Source organism: Oncorhynchus mykiss, unplaced genomic scaffold (assembly GCF_013265735.2).
Source record: "Oncorhynchus mykiss isolate Arlee unplaced genomic scaffold, USDA_OmykA_1.1 un_scaffold_270, whole genome shotgun sequence".
Lineage (NCBI taxonomy): Eukaryota > Metazoa > Chordata > Actinopteri > Salmoniformes > Salmonidae > Oncorhynchus > Oncorhynchus mykiss.
The window spans coordinates 117,870-142,500 of NW_023493724.1; the positions used below are offsets into that span (position 1 = coordinate 117,870).

The 24,631-nt window shown below is 42.2% G+C and overlaps 2 protein-coding genes across 2 annotated transcripts in view; one reads left to right on the top strand and one right to left on the bottom strand.

Annotated features, from left to right (window-relative positions):
- The window catches only part of LOC110511521 (protein FAM83G), a 49,920-nt gene extending 45,289 nt beyond the window's left edge, over positions 1-4,631 (bottom strand). Inside the window, exon 1 of the mRNA XM_036973572.1 lies at positions 3,082-4,631. Within this exon, the coding sequence (XP_036829467.1) occupies positions 3,082-3,564 (483 nt within the window). The 5' untranslated portion in view covers positions 3,565-4,631. The remainder of the gene's footprint in view (positions 1-3,081) is intronic.
- LOC118948935 (sodium/glucose cotransporter 5-like) overlaps positions 1-24,631 on the top strand; it is a 105,378-nt gene that overhangs the window by 80,437 nt on the left and 310 nt on the right. The window contains exons 11-16 of the mRNA XM_036973573.1: positions 8,261-8,368; positions 14,724-14,874; positions 15,409-15,577; positions 21,519-21,734; positions 23,194-23,299; positions 23,856-24,631. The exon at positions 23,856-24,631 is cut by the window's right edge and continues 310 nt beyond it. Coding sequence (XP_036829468.1) covers positions 8,261-8,368; positions 14,724-14,874; positions 15,409-15,577; positions 21,519-21,734; positions 23,194-23,299; positions 23,856-24,049 — 944 coding nt within the window. The 3' untranslated portion in view covers positions 24,050-24,631. The remainder of the gene's footprint in view (positions 1-8,260; positions 8,369-14,723; positions 14,875-15,408; positions 15,578-21,518; positions 21,735-23,193; positions 23,300-23,855) is intronic.

Genomic DNA, 24,631 nt, shown 5'->3' on the forward strand with positions numbered 1-24,631 from the left:
CTACTGCTATAACCTGGGAGAACAGACACACAGTGGTTATAACCCTGACCCATCTAACAGGTCCTCATGTCAACATCACTACTGCTATAACCTGGAGAACAGACACACAGTGGTTATAACCCTGACCCATCTAACAGGTCCTCATGTCAACATCACTACTGCTATAACCTGGGAGAACAGACACACAGTGGTTATAACCCTGACCCATCTAACAGGTCCTCATGTCAACATCACTACTGCTATAACCTGGAGAACAGACACACAGTGGTTATAACCCTGACCCATCTAACAGGTCCTCATGTCAACATCACTACTGCTATAACCTGGGAGAACAGACACACAGTGGTTATAACCCTGACCCATCTAACAGGTCCTCATGTCAACATCACTACTGCTATAACCTGGGAGAACAGACACACAGTGGTTTTAACCCTGACCCATCTAACAGGTCCTCATGTCAACATTACTACTGCTATAACCTGGGAGAACAGACACACAGTGGTTTTAACCCTGACCCATCTAACAGGTCCTCATGTCAACATCACTACTGCTATAACCTGGGAGAACAGACACACAGTGGTTATAACCCTGACCCATCTAACAGGTCCTCATGTCAACATCACTACTGCTATAACCTGGAGAACAGACACACAGTGGTTATAACCCTGACCCATCTAACAGGTCCTTATAGATGTCAACATCACTGAACTGATCCATTACTACTGCTATAACCTGGAGAACAGACACACAGTGGTTATAACCCTGACCCATCTAACAGGTCCTCATGTCAACATCACTACTGCTATAACCTGGAGAACAGACACACAGTGGTTATAACCCTGACCCATCTAACAGGTCCTTATAGATGTCAACATCACTGAACTGATCCATTACTACTGCTATAACCTGGGAGAACAGACACACAGTGGTTATAACCCTGACCCATCTAACAGGTCCTCATGTCAACATCACTACTGCTATAACCTGGGAGAACAGACACACAGTGGTTATAACCCTGACACATCTAACAGGTCCTCATGTCAACATCACTACTGCTATAACCTGGGAGAACAGACACACAGTGGTTTTAACCCTGACCCATCTAACAGGTCCTCATGTCAACATCACTACTGCTATAACCTGGAGAACAGACACACAGTGGTTATAACCCTGACCCATCTAACAGGTCCTTATAGATGTCAACATCACTGAACTGATCCATTACTACTGCTATAACCTGGGAGAACAGACACACAGTGGTTATAACCCTGACCCATCTAACAGGTCCTCATGTCAACATCACTACTGCTATAACCTGGAGAACAGACACACAGTGGTTATAACCCTGACCCATCTAACAGGTCCTCATGTCAACATCACTACTGCTATAACCTGGAGAACAGACACACAGTGGTTATAACCCTGACCCATCTAACAGGTCCTCATGTCAACATCACTGACCACATACCTTCTGAGACTGTGAAATAGTCTGTACTGTGTGTAGTCTACCTTCTGAGCCTGTGATATAGTCTGTACTGTGTGTAGTCTACCTTCTGAGACTGTGAAATAGTCTGTAGTCTGTACTGTGTGTAGTCTACCTTCTGAGCCTGTGATATAGTCTATAGTCTGTACTGTGTGTAGTCTACCTTCTGCGCCTGTGATATAGTCTGTACTGTGTGTAGTCTACCTTCTGAGCCTGTGATATAGTCTGTACTGTGTGTAGTCTACCTTCTGAGCCTGTGATATAGTCTGTACTGTGTGTAGTCTACCTTCTGAGCCTGTGATATAGTCTGTACTGTGTGTAGTCTACCTTCTGAGCCTGTGATATAGTCTGTACTGTGTGTAGTCTACCTTCTGAGCCTGTGATATAGTCTGTACTGTGTGTAGTCTACCTTCTGAGCCTGTGATATAGTCTGTACTGTGTGTAGTCTACCTTCTGAGCCTGTGATATAGTCTGTACTGTGTGTAGTCTACCTTCTGAGCCTGTGATATAGTCTGTACTGTGTGTAGTCTACCTTCTGAGCCTGTGATATAGTCTGTACTGTGTGTAGTCTACCTTCTGAGCCTGTGATATAGTCTGTACTGTGTGTAGTCTACCTTCTGAGCCTGTGATATAGTCTGTACTGTGTGTAGTCTACCTGCTGAGCCTGTGATATAGTCTGTACTGTGTGTAGTCTACCTTCTGAGCCTGTGATATAGTCTGTACTGTGTGTAGTCTACCTGCTGAGCCTGTGATATAGTCTGTACTGTGTGTAGTCTACCTTCTGAGCCTGTGATATAGTCTGTACTGTGTGTAGTCTACCTTCTGAGCCTGTGATATAGTCTGTACTGTGTGTAGTCTACCTTCTGAGCCTGTGATATAGTCTGTACTGTGTGTAGTCTACCTTCTGAGCCTGTGATATAGTCTGTACTGTGTGTAGTCTACCTTCTGAGCCTGTGATATAGTCTGTACTGTGTGTAGTCTACCTTCTGAGCCTGTGATATAGTCTGTACTGTGTGTAGTCTACCTTCTGAGCCTGTGATATAGTCTGTACTGTGTGTAGTCTACCTTCTGAGCCTGTGATATAGTCTGTACTGTGTGTAGTCTACCTTCTGAGCCTGTGATATAGTCTGTACTGTGTGTAGTCTACCTTCTGAGCCTGTGATATAGTCTGTACTGTGTGTAGTCTACCTTCTGAGCCTGTGATATAGTCTGTACTGTGTGTAGTCTACCTTCTGAGCCTGTGATATAGTCTGTACTGTGTGTAGTCTACCTTCTGAGCCTGTGATATAGTCTGTACTGTGTGTAGTCTACCTTCTGAGCCTGTGATATAGTCTGTACTGTGTGTAGTCTACCTTCTGAGCCTGTGATATAGTCTGTACTGTGTGTAGTCTACCTTCTGAGCCTGTGATATAGTCTGTACTGTGTGTAGTCTACCTTCTGAGCCTGTGATATAGTCTGTACTGTGTGTAGTCTACCTTCTGAGCCTGTGATATAGTCTGTACTGTGTGTAGTCTACCTTCTGAGCCTGTGATATAGTCTGTACTGTGTGTAGTCTACCTTCTGAGCCTGTGATATAGTCTGTACTGTGTGTAGTCTACCTTCTGAGCCTGTGATATAGTCTTCCGGACAACCTCCTTGATGTGTGTTTGTCCATCAGCTGGGGGCTGCGTGTGCACGTTGACACGTGTCACTCCTCGGTATGACACGGCGTCGGGCCAGCCCAGGTCCAGGTCGGGTATAGAACCTTCAGAGCGGTCGGGCCAGTACTGTAATGACAGTGGCCCATTGCCCCCGTCATACTCCTTCGGGGACGCGCTTCCCGCTCCCGCCTCGGCCTTGAGGTGCTCGCTTCCAGGCCGGTAGGCCTCCACGGTGCGCGCCAGCCGCAGGAGCTCCGGTTCAGACAGGAAGTGTCGGAGGTCATGTTCACTGAGGTAGCTGCTAAAGGCCTCTCGCCCCCCGGTCAGCAGTGCCTCGAGCGCGAGCCGCTGGTCCTCGCTGTAGAAGAACTCGGGTTTGGACTCGGTCACGCGCCAGTTGATGTGATGCTCATCGAGACACTGCACCTGAGACAGAGCCATGGCGCTAGGCTTTATCAATACCTAACTGATAATCACTGACGGATCAATGATATAACCCGACCGACCGAGTGTTACTGAAGAACATTAAATATACAGTCCCACGGTTGAACCGGGAGATTTACCAAACCTTTCCGACAAGAGTTCAACTGTCTCAGCTCATGTTGTATTCGTATCCGTGTACACCAGCTTCCCACGATTTGTCCCATAAAACACGAATAAGGTTTAAAATAAATAAAACGGCGACTTTTCTCCTCAAAGCCGACAGAAACCGAGACCGACTAGTTAATCAGCAGCACCATTTTAACTACCGGTCGTCCAAATTGAGTCAGTGCGTCTCCTCGTGTTGTAAAACGCAATAGAATTGAGCAGAAGTAAATAGTTACAGGCTGAATGTGAAATGTCTCTGTGAGATTATCACGGGTTCATCTCCCAGCCTCAAACCACATCTCATGAACAAACACGCAGACACAGGTAAACCGGGACAAACTTCCCCACCCCGCCACGCCCGTCACACATGACCGCTCCAGCCCCGTTCCGGTCGAGCAGCGGGGATGTGTGTTCGTGTGAGTCAGAGGATCTTTTCAAACAGCAGCAGTTTTAATCCAGACGGACGTGGGTGACTTGTTCAACTATTCTGATGACGAGACTCTTTTCAAAAAAAGTCTCGTCTGTCTGCGGTTCAAAACTTTTCTCTCGGTTCTATTGTACTGGAAGCGAGGCACTTCCTAGATCCCGTTTAGTTCCCCCAGAAAACTGTTGACAGTTGAAGCAGCTTTGAGACAAAACTCTGCGGAGTTTCTTCCAAAAGTGTCTTGTCCTTTTATAGACAAAGTCCCAAATACAAAACGAACGGTTAATAATAACGATAGTTAATAACCGCTAATTATCCTGTATCGCGGAGAGATCTAGAGTGTCTGTTGGTAACTCGAGCTGTGAACTCTGTAACGGAAGCTGTCCTCACCGGGGACTCGAGGGCGGAGTGTCCGGTTAGTGGGTCAGTAAATAATACAGAGAGAACCTAGAAACACTATAACCCCGCCTCATGTGTCGTGGCTAGAAGGTATCCAGCTTTAGTCAGAATTGACTTTTTTTGTAGCCGGTTACGCCTCGATCACACCGACAGTGTTTTACATTTTGGTTCACCGGAAGTACATTCATTTCCAATGGAACGAGGGTTATAATTGTGTATAATAATCATATACATTAAAACCAGGGTAATAATAATGGTGTTTTTTGCACCTGTGTTTTAGGGCATTCACCCATGTTTGGACCTGGTACTTTGTTAAGGACATTAAAGCGTGTTTTCCCGTTTACTTTGCTCTCTGCTTTTTGACTCACTCACACGTTGTTCAGGAATATCTTGGGGTGGTAAATCAGAGTGTACCAATTGATCTCTGAGATTTCTGCCCCGCGAGAATACGACCAAGGGAAGGTCAGAAAACACATTACCGAGATCATCGGATTATACGATGTGCCAATGTTTGTGAACAATTCCCTTAATTTGTTCAGAGCACTTTGAATAGCGAGTAGTTAGAATACAAGAATGAGTCTTTTTGCGAGACTTGAACAAGGTCATGTCTCGTTTTGTTTTGAATTTTCTCAATGGCAATATTAATCTGATCATTTTTGTAGCCCCTCTCCTTGAACTTTCTTTGCGTCTCAGCCATATTTCTGTCGAAATCTGATTCGACAGAATTGGCTGTAGGGCAAACTGTTTTTCAGGGGAAGCGTGACAACTATCAGCCCTCAACAAACTGTTACGATCAGTAGGTTTCCTGTAAAGATCAGTGTATAGAACATTATCTTCACACAAGATCAGAAGATCAAGGAAACTGATTTGACATGTGTCAGATTGCCTAGTAAATCTCAAATGTTCAGAACAGGAGTTAAGAAAAGCATGGAACGCCTGGAGCTGTTTGGCATCACAAAAAGATCATCAATATACCGTTTCCAAATAATGATAGGCAAGAAAACATTTTTGAGAGGTTTGAAAATAGACTCTTTTTCCATGTAAACCACATACAAATTAGCATAGTCAGGAGCCACGGGGGATCCCAGAGCAGTACCCTTCATCTGAATAAAGAAATCATGTAGAAACATGAAATAGTTGTGTGTGAGTACTATTTCAGCCAATGTTATAATGCAGGGACTGGAAGGTAGTTCACAAGGGTCACGTTGCAGAAGAAAATGTATAATGACTCAACATCAGAAGTAACAAACAAGGTATTCTCAGGGAGAGGATCAAGACATTCAATGATAGAGATCATACTGCTGGTGTCCTTTAGGAGGGGAGCTGTTCTGAGACCATACTGCTGGTGTCCTTTAGGATGGGAGCTGTTCTGAGATCATACAGCTGGTGTCCTTTAGGAGGGGAGCTGTTCTGAGATCATACTGCTGGTGTCCTTTAGGAGGGGAGCTGTTCTGAGATCATACTGCTGGTGTCCTTTAGGAGGGGAGCTGTTCTGAGATCATACTGCTGGTGTCCTTTAGGAGGGGAGCTGTTCTGAGATCATACTGCTGGTGTCCTTTAGGAGGGGAGCTGTTCTGAGACCATACTGCTGGTGTCCTTTAGGATGGGAGCTGTTCTGAGATCATACTGCTGGTGTCCTTTAGGATGGGAGCTGTTCTGAGACCATACTGCTGGTGTCCTTTAGGATGGGAGCTGTTCTGAGATCATACTGCTGGTGTCCTTTAGGATGGGAGCTGTTCTGAGATCATACTGCTGGTGTCCTTTAGGAGGGGAGCTGTTCTGAGACCATACTGCTGGTGTCCTTTAGGAGGGGAGCTGTTCTGAGATCATACTGCTGGTGTCCTTTAGGAGGGGAGCTGTTCTGAGATCATACTGCTGGTGTCCTTTAGGAGGGGAGCTGTTCTGAGACCATACTGCTGGTGTCCTTTAGGAGGGGAGCTGTTCTGAGATCATACTGCTGGTGTCCTTTAGGAGGGGAGCTGTTCTGAGATCATACTGCTGGTGTCCTTTAGGAGGGGAGCTGTTCTGAGATCATACTGCTGGTGTCCTTTAGGAGGGGAGCTGTTCTGAGATCATACTGCTGGTGTCCTTTAGGATGGGAGCTGTTCTGAGACCATACTGCTGGTGTCCTTTAGGAGGGGAGCTGTTCTGAGACCATACTGCTGGTGTCCTTTAGGAGGGGAGCTGTTCTGAGACCATACTGCTGGTGTCCTTTAGGAGGGGAGCTGTTCTGAGATCATACTGCTGGTGTAATAATAATGGTGTGTAATAATCATAGGCATTAAAACCAGGGTAATAATAATGGTGTGTAATAATCATAGACATTATAACCAGGGTAATAATGGTGTGTGTAATAATCATAGGCATTATAACCAGGGTAATAATAATGGTGTGTAATAATCCTAGACATTATAACCAGGGTAATAATGGTGTGTAATAATCCTAGACATTATAACCAGGGTAATAATAATGGTGTGTAATAATCATAGACATTAAAACCAGGGTAATAATGGTGTGTAATAATCCTAGACATTATAACCAGGGTAATAATGGTGTGTAATAATCATAGACATTATAACCAGGGTAATAATAATGGTGTGTAATAATCATAGACATTAAAACCAGGGTAATAATGGTGTGTAATAATCCTAGACATTATAACCAGGGTAATAATAATGGTGTGTAATAATCATAGACATTATAACCAGGGTAATAATGGTGTGTGTAATAATCATAGGCATTATAACCAGGGTAATAATAATGGTGTGTAATAATCCTAGACATTAAAACCAGGGTAATAATAATGGTGTGTAATAATCATAGACATTAAAACCAGGGTAATAATGGTGTGTAATAATCCTAGACATTATAACCAGGGTAATAATAATGGTGTGTAATAATCATAGACATTATAACCAGGGTAATAATGGTGTGTAATAATCCTAGACATTATAACCAGGGTAATAATAATGTTGTGTAATAATCCTAGACATTAAAACCAGGGTAATAATGGTGTGTAATAATCCTAGACATTATAACCAGGGTAATAATAATGTTGTGTAATAATCCTAGACATTAAAACCAGGGTAATAATGGTGTGTAATAATCATAGGCATTAAAACCAGGGTAATAATGGTGTGTAATAATCATAGACATTAAAACCAGGGTAATAATGGTGTGTAATAATCATAGACATTAAAACCAGGGTAATAATGGTGTATAATAATCCTAGACATTAAAACCAGGGTAATAATAATGGTGTGTAATAATCCTAGACATTAAAACCAGGGTAATAATAATGGTGTATAATAATCATAGGCATTAAAACCAGGGTAATAATGGTGTGTAATAATCATAGACATTATAACCAGGGTAATAATGGTGTGTGTAATAATCATAGACATTAAAACCAGGATAATAATGTTGTGTGTAATAATCCTAGACATTATAACCAGGGTAATAATAATGGTGTGTAATAATCATAGGCATTAAAACCAAGGTAATAATGGTGTGTAATAATCATAGACATTATAACCAGGGTAATAATGGTGTGTAATAATCATAGGCATTAAAACCAGGGTAATAATAATGTTGTGTAATAATCCTAGACATTAAAACCAGGGTAATAATGGTGTGTGTAATAATCCTAGACATTAAAACCAGGGTAATAATGTTGTGTGTAATAATCATAGACATTATAACCAGGGTAATAACTGTGTGTTCCAGACTCGGTGGGGTGTGTGGACCCAGAGGAGTGTGTGAGGGTGTGTGGAGCGGAGGTGGGCTGCTCCAACATCGCCTTCCCCAAACTGGTCATCGAGCTCATGCCCAGCGGTGAGTGAGTGTGTGTAATGCTGTATGTGTGTAAAAGCCTGGTTTAGATTGTATCCGTCATGTCCCTGGGTGGTGTAGAATGTCTCTGGGTGGTGTAGAATGTATCCGTCATGTCTCTGGGTGGTGTAGAATGTCTCTGGATGGTGTAGAATGTATCCGTCATGTCTCTGGGTGGTGTAGAATGTATCCGTCATGTCTCTGGGTGGTGTAGAATGTCTCTGGATGGTGTAGAATGTATCCGTCATGTCTCTGGGTGGTGTAGAATGTATCCGTCATGTCTCTGGGTGGTGTAGAATATCTCTGGGTGGTGTAGAATGTATCCGTCATGTCCCTGGGTGGTGTAGAATATCTCTAGATGGTGTAGAATGTATCCGTCATGTCTCTGGGTGGTGTATAATGTCTCTGGGTGGTGTGGAATGTATCCGTCATGTCTGGGTGGTGTAGAATGTCTCTGGGTGGTGTAGAATGTATCCGTCATGTCTGGGTGGTGTAGAATGTCTCTGGGTGGTGTAGAATGTATCCGTCATGTCTGGGTGGTATAGAATGTCTCTGGGTGGTGTAGAATGTATCCGTCATGTCTGGGTGGTGTAGAATGTCTCTGGGTGGTGTAGAATGTATCCGTCATGTCTGGGTGGTGTAGAATGTATCAGTCGCATCTCTGGGTGGTGTAGAATGTCTCTGGGTGGTGTAGAATGTATCCGTCATGTCTGGGTGGTGTAGAATGTCTCTGGGTGGTGTAGAATGTATCCGTCATGTCTGGGTGGTGTAGAATGTCTCTGGGTGGTGTAGAATGTATCCGTCATGTCTGGGTGGTGTAGAATGTCTCTGGGTGGTGTGGAATGTATCAGTCATGTCTCTGGGTGGTGTAGAATGTCTCTGGGTGGTGTGGAATGTATCCGTCATGTCTGGGTGGTGTAGAATGTCTCTGGGTGGTGTAGAATGTATCAGTCATGTCTCTGGGTGGTGTAGAATGTCTCTGGGTGGTGTGGAATGTATCCGTCATGTCTGGGTGGTGTAGAATATCTCTGGGTGGTGTAGAATGTATCCGTCATGTCTCTGGGTGGTCTAGAATGTCTCTGAGTGGTGTGGAATGTATCCGTCATGTCTGGGTGGTGTAGAATGTCTCTGGGTGGTGTAGAATGTATCCGTCATGTCTGGGTGGTGTAGAATGTCTCTGGGTGGTGTGGAATGTATCAGTCATGTCTCTGGGTGGTGTAGAATGCCTCTGGGTGGTGTAGAATGTATCCGTCATGTCTGGGTGGTGTAGAATGTCTCTGGGTGGTGTGGAATGTATCAGTCATGTCTCTGGGTGGTGTAGAATGCCTCTGGGTGGTGTAGAATGTATCCGTCATGTCTGGGTGGTGTAGAATGTCTCTGGGTGGTGTAGAATGTATCCGTCATGTCTGGGTGGTGTAGAATGTCTCTGGGTGGTGTAGAATGTATCCGTCATGTCTGGGTGGTGTAGAATGTATCAGTCATATCTCTGGGTGGTGTAGAATGTCTCTGGGTGGTGTAGAATGTATCCGTCATGTCTGGGTGGTGTAGAATGTCTCTGGGTGGTGTAGAATGTCTCTGGGTGGTGTAGAATGTATCCGTCATGTCTCTGGGTGGTGTAGAATGTCTCTGGGTGGTGTAGAATGTATCCGTCATGTCTGGCTTGGATTGGAATAGACAATACCATGGGGTTGGCTTGGATTGGAATAGACAATACCATGGGGTTGGCTTGGATTGGAATAGACAATACCGTGGGCTTGGCTTGGATTGGAATAGACAATACCATGGGGTTGGCTTGGATTGGAATAGACAATACCATGGGGTGGGCTTGGATTGGAATAGACAATACCATGGGGTTGGATTGGAATAGACAATACCATGGGGTTGGATTGGAATAGACAATACCATGGGGTTGGATTGGATTGGAATAGACAATACCATGGGGTTGGATTGGAATAGACAATACCATGGGGTTGGCTTGGATTGGAATAGACAATACCATGGGCTTGGATTGGAATAGACAATACCATGGGCTTGGATTGGAATAGACAATACCATGGGGTTGGATTGGAATAGACAATACCATGGGCTTGGATTGGAATAGACAATACAATGGGGTTGGATTGGAATAGACAATACCATGGGGTTGGATTGGAATAGACAATACCATGGGGTTGGATTGGAATAGACAATACCATGGGCTTGGATTGGAAAAGACAATACCATGGGGTTGGCTTGGATTGGAATAGACAATACCATGGGGTTGGATTGGAATAGACAATACCATGGGCTTGGATTGGAAAAGACAATACCATGGGGTTGGCTTGGATTGGAATAGACAATACCATGGGGTTGGATTGGAATAGACAATACCATGGGGTTGGCTTGGATTGGAATAGACAATACCATGGGGTTGGATTGGAATAGACAATACCATGGGGTTGGATTGGAATAGACAATACCATGGGGTTGGATTGGATTGGAAAAGACAATACCATGGGGTTGGATTGGATTGGAATAGACAATACCATGGGGTTGGCTTGGATTGGAATAGACAATACCATGGGGTTGCATTGGAATAGACAATACCATGGGGTTGGATTGGAATAGACAATGCCATGGGGTTGGCTTGGATTGGAATAGACAATACCATGGGGTTGGATTGGAATAGACAATACCATGGGGTTGGATTGGAATAGACAATACCATGGGGTTGGATTGGAATAGACAATACCATGGGGTTGGATTGGATTGGAATAGACAATACCATGGGGTTGGCTTGGATTGGAATAGACAATACCATGGGGTTGGATTGGAATAGACAATACCATGGGGTTGGATTGGAATAGACAATACCATGGGGTTGGCTTGGAATAGACAATACCATGGGGTTGGATTGGAATAGACAATACCATGGGGTTGGCTTGGATTGGAATAGACAATACCATGGGGTTGGATTGGAATAGACAATACCATGGGGTTGGATTGGAATATACAATACCATGGGGTTGGCTTGGATTGGAATAGACAATACCATGGGCTTGGATTGGAATAGACAATACCATGGGGTTGGCTTGGATTGGAATAGACAATACCATGGGCTTGGATTGGAATAGACAATACCATGGGGTTGGATTGGAATAGACAATACCATGGGCTTGGATTGGAATAGGCAATACCATGGGGTTGGATTGGAATAGACAATACCATGGGGTTGGATTGGAATAGACAATACCATGGGGTTGGATTGGAATAGACAATACCATGGGCTTGGATTGGAAAAGACAATACCATGGGGTTGGCTTGGATTGGAATAGACAATACCATGGGGTTGGATTGGAATAGACAATACCATGGGCTTGGATTGGAAAAGACAATACCATGGGGTTGGCTTGGATTGGAATAGACAATACCATGGGGTTGGATTGGAATAGACAATACCATGGGGTTGGCTTGGATTGGAATAGACAATACCATGGGGTTGGATTGGAATAGACAATACCATGGGGTTGGATTGGAATAGACAATACCATGGGGTTGGATTGGATTGGAAAAGACAATACCATGGGGTTGGATTGGATTGGAATAGACAATACCATGGGGTTGGCTTGGATTGGAATAGACAATACCATGGGGTTGCATTGGAATAGACAATACCATGGGGTTGGATTGGAATAGACAATACCATGGGGTTGGCTTGGATTGGAATAGACAATACCATGGGGTTGGATTGGAATAGACAATACCATGGGGTTGGATTGGAATAGACAATACCATGGGGTTGGATTGGAATAGACAATACCATGGGGTTGGATTGGATTGGAATAGACAATACCATGGGGTTGGCTTGGATTGGAATAGACAATACCATGGGGTTGGATTGGAATAGACAATACCATGGGGTTGGATTGGAATAGACAATACCATGGGGTTGGCTTGGAATAGACAATACCATGGGGTTGGATTGGAATAGACAATACCATGGGGTTGGCTTGGATTGGAATAGACAATACCATGGGGTTGCATTGGAATAGACAATACCATGGGGTTGGATTGGAATATACAATACCATGGGGTTGGATTGGAATAGGCAATACCATGGGGTTGGATTGGAATAGACAATACCATGGGGTTGGCTTGGAATAGACAATACCATGGGGTTGGATTGGAATAGACAATACCATGGGGTTGGCTTGGATTGGAATAGACAATACCATGGGGTTGGATTGGAATAGACAATACCATGGGGTTGGATTGGAATAGACAATACCATGGGCTTGGATTGGAATAGACAATACCATGGGGTTGGATTGGAATAGACAATACCATGGGGTTGGATTGGAATAGACAATACCATGGGGTTGGATTGGAATAGACAATACCATGGGCTTGGATTGGAAAAGACAATACCATGGGGTTGGCTTGGATTGGAATAGACAATACCATGGGGTTGGATTGGAATAGACAATACCATGGGCTTGGATTGGAAAAGACAATACCATGGGGTTGGCTTGGATTGGAATAGACAATACCATGGGGTTGGATTGGAATAGACAATACCATGGGGTTGGCTTGGATTGAAATAGACAATATCATGGGGTTGGATTGGAATAGACAATACCATGGGGTTGGATTGGAATAGACAATACCATGGGGTTGGATTGGATTGGAAAAGACAATACCATGGGGTTGGATTGGATTGGAATAGACAATACCATGGGGTTGGCTTGGATTGGAATAGACAATACCATGGGGTTGCATTGGAATAGACAATACCATGGGGTTGGATTGGAATAGACAATACCATGGGGTTGGCTTGGATTGGAATAGACAATACCATGGGGTTGGATTGGAATAGACAATACCATGGGGTTGGATTGGAATAGACAATACCATGGGGTTGGATTGGATTGGAATAGACAATACCATGGGGTTGGCTTGGATTGGAATAGACAATACCATGGGGTTGGATTGGAATAGACAATACCATGGGGTTGGATTGGAATAGACAATACCATGGGGTTGGCTTGGAATAGACAATACCATGGGGTTGGATTGGAATAGACAATACCATGGGGTTGGCTTGGATTGGAATAGACAATACCATGGGGTTGGATTGGAATAGACAATACCATGGGGTTGGATTGGAATATACAATACCATGGGGTTGGCTTGGATTGGAATAGACAATACCATGGGCTTGGATTGGAATAGACAATACCATGGGGTTGAATTGGAATAGACAATACCATGGGGTTGGCTTGGAATAGACAATACCATGGGGTTGGATTGGAATAGACAATACCATGGGGTTGGATTGTAATAGACAATACCATGGGGTTGGATTGGATTGGAATAGACAATACCATGGGGTTGAATTGGAATAGACAATACCATGGGGTTGGATTGGATTGGAATAGACAATACCATGGGGTTGAATTGGAATAGACAATACCATGGGGTTGGATTGGAATAGACAATACCATGGGGTTGGATTGGATTGGAATAGACAATACCATGGGGTTGAATTGGAATAGACAATACCATGGGGTTGGATTGGAATAGACAATACCATGGGGTTGGATTGGAATAGACAATACCATGGGGTTGAATTGGAATAGACAATACCATGGGGTTGGCTTGGAATAGACAATACCATGGGGTTGGATTGGATTGGAATAGACAATACCATGGGGTTGAATTGGAATAGACAATACCATGAGCTTGGATTGGAATAGACAATACCATGGGCTTGGCTTGGATTGGAAAAGACACCAGATTGACTAGAACTGAACCCTCAGCCCTGTGCCTTGAATGAGGATGTGGATTAAAACGAGTCAATAAGGGTTACCTCTAACACTTACACTAACCCCTAACCTCTAACCCTTACCCTAACCCCTAACCCTAACCTCTAAACTCTAACCCTAACCTGTTGCAGGCAAAGACTGATACCCCATCATTTCTGTAGTACCTATTCGATACTGGTGTAAATAGTCAATGGAATCCAACGCTCTCCATGTGTGTGTAGGTCTGCAGGGCTGATGATTCCATGTGTGTGTGTGTAGGTCTGCGGGGCTGATGATTCCATGTGTGTGTGTGTAGGTCTGCGGGGCTGATGATTCCATGTGTGTGTGTGTAGGTCTGTGGGGCTGATGATTCCATGTGTGTGTGTGTAGGTCTGCGGGGCTGATGATTCCATGTGTGTGTGTGTAGGTCTGCGGGGCTGATGATTCCATGTGTGTGTGTGTAGGTCTGTAGGGCTGATGATTCCATGTATGTGTGTGTAGGTCTGCGGGGCTGATGATTCCATGTGTGTGTGTGTAGGTCTGCAGGGCTGATGATTCCATGTGTGTGTGTGTAGGTCTGCGGGGGCTGATGATAGCAGTGATGATGGCAGCCCTGATGTCATCGTTGACCTCCATCTTTAACTCCTCCTCCACGCTCTTCACCATGGACATCTGGAAGAAGTACCGCGCGTACGCCTCGGAACGGGAGCTGCTATTGGTCGGCAGGTCAGTCGCTCACACTGGAACAGCTGCTATTGGTCGGCAGGTCAGTCACTCACACTGGAACAGCTGCTATTGGTCGGCAGGTCAGTCACTCACACAGGAAAAGCTGTTATTGTTCGGCAGGTCAGTCACTCACACAGGAAAAGCTGTTATTGGTCGGCAGGTCAGTCACTCATACTGGAACAACTGCTATTGGTCAGTAGGTCAGTCACTCACACAGGAACAGCTGTTATTGGTCGGCAGATCAGTCACTCACACTGGAACAGCTGCTATTGGTCGGCAGGTAAGTCACTCACACAGGAAAAGCTGTTATTGGTCAGCAGGTCAGTCACTTATACAGGAACAGCTGCTATTGGTCGGCAGGTCAGTCACTCACTCACACAGGAACAGCTGTTATTGGTCGGCAGGTCAGTCACTCACACAGGAACAGCTGCTGTTTAGACATAGGTTCTATTCTTAGAGATGATGTCATTGTATACGGTTCCTAAATCTCCACTGTGTGTGTGTGTGTGTGTGTGTGTATGTGTGTGTGTGTAGGATAGTAACAGTGATTCTGGTGGTGATAAGCGTGGTGTGGATTCCAATCCTGCAGTCGGCCAATAGCGGACAGCTCTACGTTTACATCCAATCAGTGACCAGTTACCTGGCTCCACCCGTTACCGCTGTCTTCTCATTGGCTATCTTCTGGACCAGAACCAACGAGCAGGTAAAACACACTTTAGTCCAAAAGGAAGGACAGTCAAGAATCTTTTTTCTTTTGGGTTAGCAGGAAACAAACCCATGACTCTTGGTGTTGCAAGCACAGTGGTCTGAGCCACATAGGACATGTAACAGAGTATAGTTTGTCATATAATTAGGGTTATGTGATCAGAGGGTTCTATAGTTAGTCATATAATTAGGGTTATATACTGGTGTGATCAGAGGGTTCTATAGTTAGTCATATAATTAGGGTTATATACTGGTGTGATCAGAGGGTTCTATAGTCAGTCATATAATTAGGGTTATATAGTGGTGTGATCAGAGGGTTCTATAGTTAGTCATATAATTAGGGTTATATACTGGTGTGATCAGAGGGTTGTATAGTTAGTCATATAATTAGGGTTATATACTGGTGTTGTCAGAGGGTTCTATAGTTAGTCATATAATTAGGGTTATATACTGGTGTGATCAGAGGGTTCTATAGTTAGTCATATAATTAGGGTTATATACTGGTGTGATCAGAGGGTTGTATAGTATAGTTAGTCATATAATTAGGGTTATATACTGGTGTGATCAGAGGGTTCTATAGTTAGTCATATAATTAGGGTTATATACTGGTGTGATCAGAGGGTTCTATAGTATAGTTAGTCATATAATTAGGGTTCTTCACTGGTGTGATCAGAGGGTTGTATAGTATAGTTAGTCATATAATTAGGGTTATATACTGGTGTGATCAGAGGGTTGTATAGTATAGTTAGTCATATAATTAGGGTTATATACTGGTGTGATCAGAAGGTTCTATAGTTAGTCATATAATTAGGGTTATATACTGGTGTGATCAGAGGGTTCTATAGTATAGTTAGTCATATAATTAGGGTTATATACTGGTGTGATCAGAGTGTTCTATATTATAGTTAGTTATATAATTAGGGTTATATACTGGTGTTATCAGAGGGTTCTATAGTATAGTTAGTCATATAATTAGGGTTATATAGTGGTGTGATCAGATGGTTCTATAGTTAGTCATATAATTAGGTTTATATACTGGTGTGATCAGATGGTTCTATAGTATAGTTAGTCATATAATTAGGGTTATATAGTGGTGTGATCAGAGGGTTCTATAGTTAGTCATATAATTAGGGTTATATACTGGTGTGATCAGAGGGTTCTATAGTTAGTCATATAATTAGGGTTATATACTGGTGTGATCAGATGGTTGTATAGTTAGTCATATAATTAGGGTTATATACTGGTGTGATCAGAGGGTTCAATAGTATATTTAGTCATATAATTAGGGTTATATACTGGTGTGATCAGAGGGTTCTATAGTTAGTCATATAATTAGGGTTATATACTGGTGTGATCAGAGGGTTCTATAGTTAGTCATATAATTAGGGTTCTATACTGGTGTGATCAGAGGGTTCTATAGTATAGTTAGTCATATAATTAGGGTTATATACTGGTGTGATCAGAGTGTTCTATATTATAGTTAGTTATATAATTAGGGTTATATACTGGTGTGATCAGATGCCTCAGGATAACTCCTTATGATTTAGGGTTATATACTGGTGTGATCAGATGCCTCAGGATAACTCCTTATGATTTAGGGTTATATACTGGTGTGATCAGATGCCTCAGGATAACTCCTTATGATTTAGGGTTATATACTGGTGTGATCAGATGCCTCAGGGTAACTCCTTATGATTTAGGGTTATATACTGGTGTGATCAGATGCCTCAGGGTAACTCCTTATGATTTAGGGTTATATACTGGTGTGATCAGATGCCTCAGGGTAACTCCTTATGATTTAGGGTTATATACTGGTGTGATCAGATGCCTCAGGATAACTCCTTATGATTTAGGGTTATATACTGGTGTGATCAGATGCCTCAGGATAACTCCTTATGATTTAGGGTTATATACTGGTGTGATCAGATGCCTCAGGATAACTCCTTATGATTTAGGGTTATATACTGGTGTGATCAGATGCCTCAGGGTAACTCCTTATGATTTAGGGTTATATACTGGTGTGATCAGATGCCTCAGGATAACTCCTTATGATTTAGGGTTATATACTGGTGTGATCAGATGCCTCAGGATAACTCCTTATGATTTAGGGTTATATACTGGTGTGATCAGATGCCTCAGGGTAACTCCTTATGATTTAGGGTTATATACTGGTGTGATCAGATGCCTCAGGATAACTCCTTATGATTTAGGGTTATATACTGGTGTGATCAGATGCCTCAGGATAACTCCTTATGATTTAGGGTTATATACTGGTGTGATCAGATGCCTCAGGGTAACTCCTTATGATTTAGGGTTATATACTGGTGTGATCAGATGCCTCAGGATAACTCCTTATGATTTAGGGTTATATACTGGTGTGATCAGATGCCTCAGGATAACTCCTTATGATTTAGGGTTATATACTGGTGTGATCAGATGCCTCAGGGTAACTCCTTATGATTTAGGGTTATATACTGGTGTGATCAGATGCCTCAGGATAACTCCTTATGATTTAGGGTTATATACTGGTGTGATCAGATGCCTCAGGATAACTCCTTATGATTTAGGGTTATATACTGGTGTGATCAGATGCCTCAGGGTAACTCCTTATGATTTAGGGTTATATACTGGTGTGATCAGATGCCTCAGGATAACTCCTTATGATTTAGGGTTATATACTGGTGTGATCAGATGCCTCAGGGTAACTCCTTATGATTTAGGGTTACATACTGGTGTGATCAGATGCCTCAGGATAACTCCTTATGATTTAGGGTTATATACTGGTGTGATCAGATGCCTCAGGGTAACTATTTTTACTGTACCTTGTATAGCTCTTTGTTTTCATATTAATTAATGAACTGATCAACCGTAACTCATCTTGCTCTTGGCTCATGATGGTGTTAACACTATGAAATTCCACTTTGTTGACATTTTTTTTGACACTTAACAGTTTGAAATGAAGGACTTGGAGCCATGTTTAAGGGTTTCAAATGTGTTTTCTGTTTGATTCTGGGTTTGGTTTTCAAGGACACTTAACAGTTTGAAATGAAGGACTTGGAGCCATGTTTAAGGGTTTCAAATGTGTTTTCAGTTTGATTCTGGGTTTGGTTTTCAAGGATACTTATTAATTAAGAAAACAGCTTGGCACATGATAAACAGTTGTCTTCCCTCTTGTTCTGTTAGACGTTTTGTTGTTGAAGAAAATGTTTTGTAAATGCATTTCAGAAGGCATGATAGCGGCACCTAGCGGATGCCTGTAATTATCAGGAACAGGCAAAGTTACTTTTCAAATGTTGGAGCATTAAAATGATTCTGATTAATTAGGAAACAATGTACAGTATCAGTCAACAGTTTGGACACCGTCTCATTCAAGGGTTTTCTTTATTTCTGGAGTTGTCTTGATGACAGCTTTACACTATTCAGATGAGCCCTTTGTTAAGTAAATCAGGTGTTACATCTAGTGAAACGGAGACTGGAGTTGTCTTGATGACAGCTTTACACTATTCAGATGAGCCCTTTGTTAAGTAAATCAGGTGTTACATCTAGTGAAACGGAGACTGGAGTTGTCTTGATGACAGCTTTACACTATTCAGATGAGCCCTTTGTAAATCAGGTGTTACATCTAGTGAAACGGAGACTGGAGTTGGACTTTAAGTTCTATTATTACAATTATATTTTAGTCACGCAATTCATTATCTGCATTTTAATTTTTTTTTAAGTTTGTCTTTGTCACTAGTGTGTAATTCCTAGGTTTGGTTTTAGTATGTACTTTTTAGGGTTAGTGTGTACTTTTTAGGGTTAGTGTTAGTGTGTACTATTTAGTATTAGCGTGTAATTTTTAGGGTTAGTGTTAGTGTGTACTATTTAGGGTTAGTTTTAGTGTGTACTTTTTAGGGTTAGTTTTAGTGCGTACTTGGTAGAGTTAGTGTGTACTCTTTAGGGTTAGTTTTAGTGCGTACTTGGTAGAGTTAGTGTGTACTCTTTAGGGTTAGTTTTAGTGCGTACTTGGTAGAGTTAGTGTGTAGTATTTAGGGTTAGTTTTAGTGTGTAGTATTTAGGGTTAGTTTTAGTGCGTACTTGGTAGAGTTAGTGTGTAGAATTTAGGGTTAGTTTTAGTGCGTACTTGGTAGAGTTAGTGTGTACTATTTAGGGTTAGTTTTAGTGTGTACTTTTTAGGGTTAGTTTTAGTGCGTACTTGGTAGAGTTAGTGTGTACTCTTTAGGGTTAGTTTTAGTGCGTACTTGGTAGTGTTAGTAAGTACTATTTAGGGTTAGTTTTAGTGCGTACTTGGTAGAGTTAGTGTGTACTCTTTAGGGTTAGTTTTATTGCGTACTTGGTAGAGTTAGTGTGTAGTATTTAGGTTTAGTTTTAGTGCGTACTTGGTAGAGTTAGTGTGTACTCTTTAGGGTTAGTTTTAGTGCGTACTTGGTAGAGTTAGTGTGTACTCTTTAGGGTTAGTTTTAGTGCGTACTTGGTAGAGTTAGTGTGTACTCTTTAGTGTTAGTTTTAGTGAGTACTTGGTAGAGTTAGTGTGTACTCTTTAGTGTTAGTTTTAGTGAGTACTTGGTAGAGTTAGTGTGTAGTATTTAGGGTTAGTTTTAGTGCGTACTTGGTAGAGTTAGTGTGTACTATTTGGGGTTAGTTTTAGTGTGTACTTTTTAGGGTTAGTTTTAGTGCGTACTTGGAAGAGTTAGTGTGTACTATTTAGGGGTAGTGTTAGTGTGTACTATCTAGGGGTAGTGTTAGTGTGTACTATTTAGGGGTAGTGTTAGTGTGTACTATTTAGGGGTCGTGTTAGCGTGTACTATTTAGGGGTAGTGTTAGTGTGTACTATCTAGGGGTAGTGTTAGTGTGTACTATCTAGGGGTAGTGTTAGTGTGTACTATTTAGGGGTAGTTTTAGTGTATTATTAGGGGTAGTGTTAGTGTGTACTATTTAGGGGTAGTGTTAGTGTGTACTATTTAGGGGTAGTGTTAGTGTGTACTATTTAGGGGTAGTGTTAGTGTGTACTATTTAGGGGTAGTGTTAGTGTGTACTATTTAGGGGTAGTATTAGTGTGTACTATCTAGGGGTAGTGTTAGTGTGTACTATTTAGGGGTAGTGTTAGTGTGTACTAATTAGGGGTAGTGTTAGTGTGTACTATCTAGGGGTAGTGTTAGTGTGTACTATCTATGGGTAGTGTTAGTGTGTCCTATTTAGGGGTAGTGTTAGTGTGTACTATTTAGGGGTAGTGTTAGTGTGTACTATTTAGGGGTAGTGTTAGTGTGTACTATTTAGGGGTAGTGTTAGTGTGTACTATTTAGGGGTAATGTTAGTGTGTACTATTTAGGGGTAGTGTTAGTGTGTACTATTTAGGGGTAGTGTTAGTGTGTACTATTTAGGGGTAGTGTTAGTGTGTACTATTTAGGGGTAGTGTTAGTGTGTACTATTTAGGGGTAGTGTTAGTGTGTACTATTTAGGAGTAGCTTTAGTGTGTTCTATTTAGGGGTCGTGTTAGTGTGTACTATTTAGGGGTAGTGTTAGTGTGTACTATTTAGGGGTAGTGTTAGTGTGTACTATTTAGGGGTAGTGTTAGTGTGTACTATTTAGGGGTAGTGTTAGTGTGTACTATTTAGGGGTAGTGTTAGTGTGTACTATTTAGGGGTAGTGTTAGTGTGTACTATTTAGGGGTAGTGTTAGTGTGTACTATTTAGGGGTAGTGTTAGTGTGTACTATTTAGGGGTAGTGTTAGTGTGTACTATTTAGGGGTAGTGTTAGTGTGTACTATTTAGGGGTAGTGTTAGTGTGTACTATTTAGGGGTAGTGTTAGTGTGTACTATTTAGGGGTAGTGTTAGTGTCTCCTCTACCTGCATGGAAACCTTCCAGCCATTGGTCTGTCTGTGAAACAGTCTTTGTGTTTCACCATTGTATGTGTGTGTGTGTGTGTGTGTGTGTGTAGGGAGCTTTCTGGGGTCTGATGGTGGGGCTGGTTGTCGGTGTGTGTCGGATGGTTCTAGAATTTGCATTCCCGCCTCCTCGCTGTGGTATCCAAGACGACGCCCCGTCAGTGCTGCGCTCCGTTCACTACCTTCACTTTGCCATCATCCTCTGCTTCCTGTCTGCTGCCGTTGTCATGGTGATATCACTACTGACTCCGCCCCCCACTGAAGAGCAGGTATGATGACACTTTGTTTATCATGTCTTCACATCAACTCGTTCTTAATAATACTAACCTATGAGTGTGTTAACTTGTTGTTGTTGTTGATAATAAGACTAACCTATGAGTGTGTTAACTTGTTGTTGTTGTTGATAATAATACTAACCTATGAGTGTGTTAACTTGTTGTTGTTGTTGATAATAAGACTAACCTATGAGTGTGTTAACTTGTTGTTGTTGTTGATAATAATACTAACCTATGAGTGTGTTAACTTGTTGTTGTTGTTGATAATAAGACTAACCTATGAGTGTGTTAACTTGTTGTTGATAATAAGACTAACCTATGAGTGTGTTAACTTGTTGTTGTTGTTAATAATAATACTAACCTATGAGTGTGTTAACTTGTTGTTGTTGTTGATAATAATACTGACCTATGAGTGTGTTAACTTGTTGTTGTTGTTGATAATAAGACTAACCTATGAGTGTGTTAACTTGTTGTTAATAATAATACTAACCTATGAGTGTGTTAACTTGTTGTTGTTGTTGATAATAAGACTAACCTATGAGTGTGTTAACTTGTTGTTGTTGTTAATAATAATACTAACCTATGAGTGTGTTAACTTGTTGTTGTTGTTGATAATAATACTAACCTATGAGTGTGTTAACTTGTTGTTGTTGTTAATAATAATACTAACCTATGAGTGTGTTAACTTGTTGTTGTTAATAATACTAACCTATGAGTGTGTTAACTTGTTGTTAATAATACTAACCTATGAGTGTGATAACTTGTTGTTGTTAATAACAATACTAACCTATGAGTGTGTTAACTTGTTGTTGATAATAATACTAACCTATGAGTGTGTTAACTTGTTGTTGTTAATAATACTAACCTATGAGTGTGTTAACTTGTTGTTAATAATACTACTAACCTATGAGTGTGTTAACTTGTTGTTAAAAATACTAACCTATGAGTGTGTTAACTTGTTGTTAATAATACTAACCTATGAGTGTGTTAACTTGTTGTTAATAATACTACTAACCTATGAGTGTGTTAACTTGTTGTTAATAATACTACTAACCTATGAGTGTGTTAACTTGTTGTTAATAATACTACTAACCTATGAGTGTGTTAACTTGTTGTTGTTGTTAATAATAACACTAACCTATGAGTGTGTTAACTTGTTGTTGTTGTTAATAATAATAATACTAACCTATGAGTGTGATAACTTGTTGTTGTTGTTAATAATACTCACCTATGAGTGTGTTAACTTGTTGTTGATAATAATACTAACCTATGAGTGTGTTAACTTGTTGTTGTTGTTAATAATAATACTAACCTATGAGTGTGTTAACTTGTTGTTGATAATAATACTAACCTATGAGTGTGTTAACTTGTTGTTAATAATACTAACCTATGAGTGTGTTAACTTGTTGTTGTGTCAGTTCTGTTACATGAAGTTGTTGTTGTTGTTGTTTAGGTGCGTAACCTGACGTGGTGGACTTTGACTCAGGAGGAAGAGGGAGAAATACCACTCCAGAAAGTCTCCTCTATCAGCCACCGAGAGCAGAGACCCCAGGTCCACGGTGAGACAGACAGACAGACAGACAGACAGACAGACAGACAGACAGACAGACAGACAGACAGACAGACAGACAGACAGACAGACAGACAGACACCAGGTCCAGGGTGAGACAGACAGACAGACAGACAGACAGACAGACAGACAGACAGACAGACAGACAGACAGACACATAGACAGACACATAGACAGACAGACAGACACCAAGCCCAGGGTGAGACAGACAGACAGACAGACAGACAGACAGACAGACAGACAGGCAGACTGACACATAGACAGACAGACACCACGCCCAGGGTGAGACAGACAGACAGACAGACAGACAGACAGACAGACAGACAGACAGACAGACAGGCAGACTGACACATAGACAGACAGACACCACGCCCAGGGTGAGACAGATAGACAGACAGACAGACAGACAGACAGACAGACAGACAGACAGACAGACAGACAGACAGACAGGCAGACACACAGACAGGCAGACAAGACTAGATCAAAACCTTTGCTACAGATGGACTGACACAGTAATGTTGCTTTACATTCTGTGGTGTGTGAAGGTTCTGCTCCGGTGCGGAGGGCGGTCTGCGGCCGCGGGGCGGGGCTCTGCAGCTCAGCGGAGGGGCCAGCAGAAGAGGTTCCGTTACCCAGAATCCCCAGCGTTAGAGAGAGTGTGTTTTGGTCTCGCTTCTGCTGCGTCAATGCCATTCTGCTGATCTGTGTTAATATATTCCTCTACGCTTACTTCGCCTGACCTCTGACCTCTAACTGCTGTCCCAGTAGGATACTTCCTGTGGGTGTTTCCATCTCTACATAAATCAATGTTCTTATGGTTCTAGAAGATGTATCGTTCTAGAATGTTACGGACCTGTGATGTCACAGTGGGTAGGGTCCCATTTAGTGTACTGTATATGGACCTCTGATTGGTCAATATTGTGTCCTTGTGTAAATGAGATTCATGAATAAACACGTGGCCACGTCTTGTAATCTACAGAGGAAAAACTTTATTGTCATCAAGATCAGAGATCAGTGGTTAGAGGTCAGAGGTCCGGGGTTAGAGGTCAGGGTCTAGGGGCTAGGGGAGATACATTTCCTATAGGTTCACCACACACACAGTAGAGTAGCATGAAATACACCTGACCCCATACCTCAACCAGACCCATAGCATGTTGTATCAATACTACAATAACTAACTGTTACATGAAATACACCTCACCCTGACCCCTGACCCCTGACCCCAACCAGACCCATAGCATGTTGCATCAATACTACAATAACTAACTGTTACATGAAATACACCTCACCCTGACCCCTGACCCCAACCAGACCCATAGCA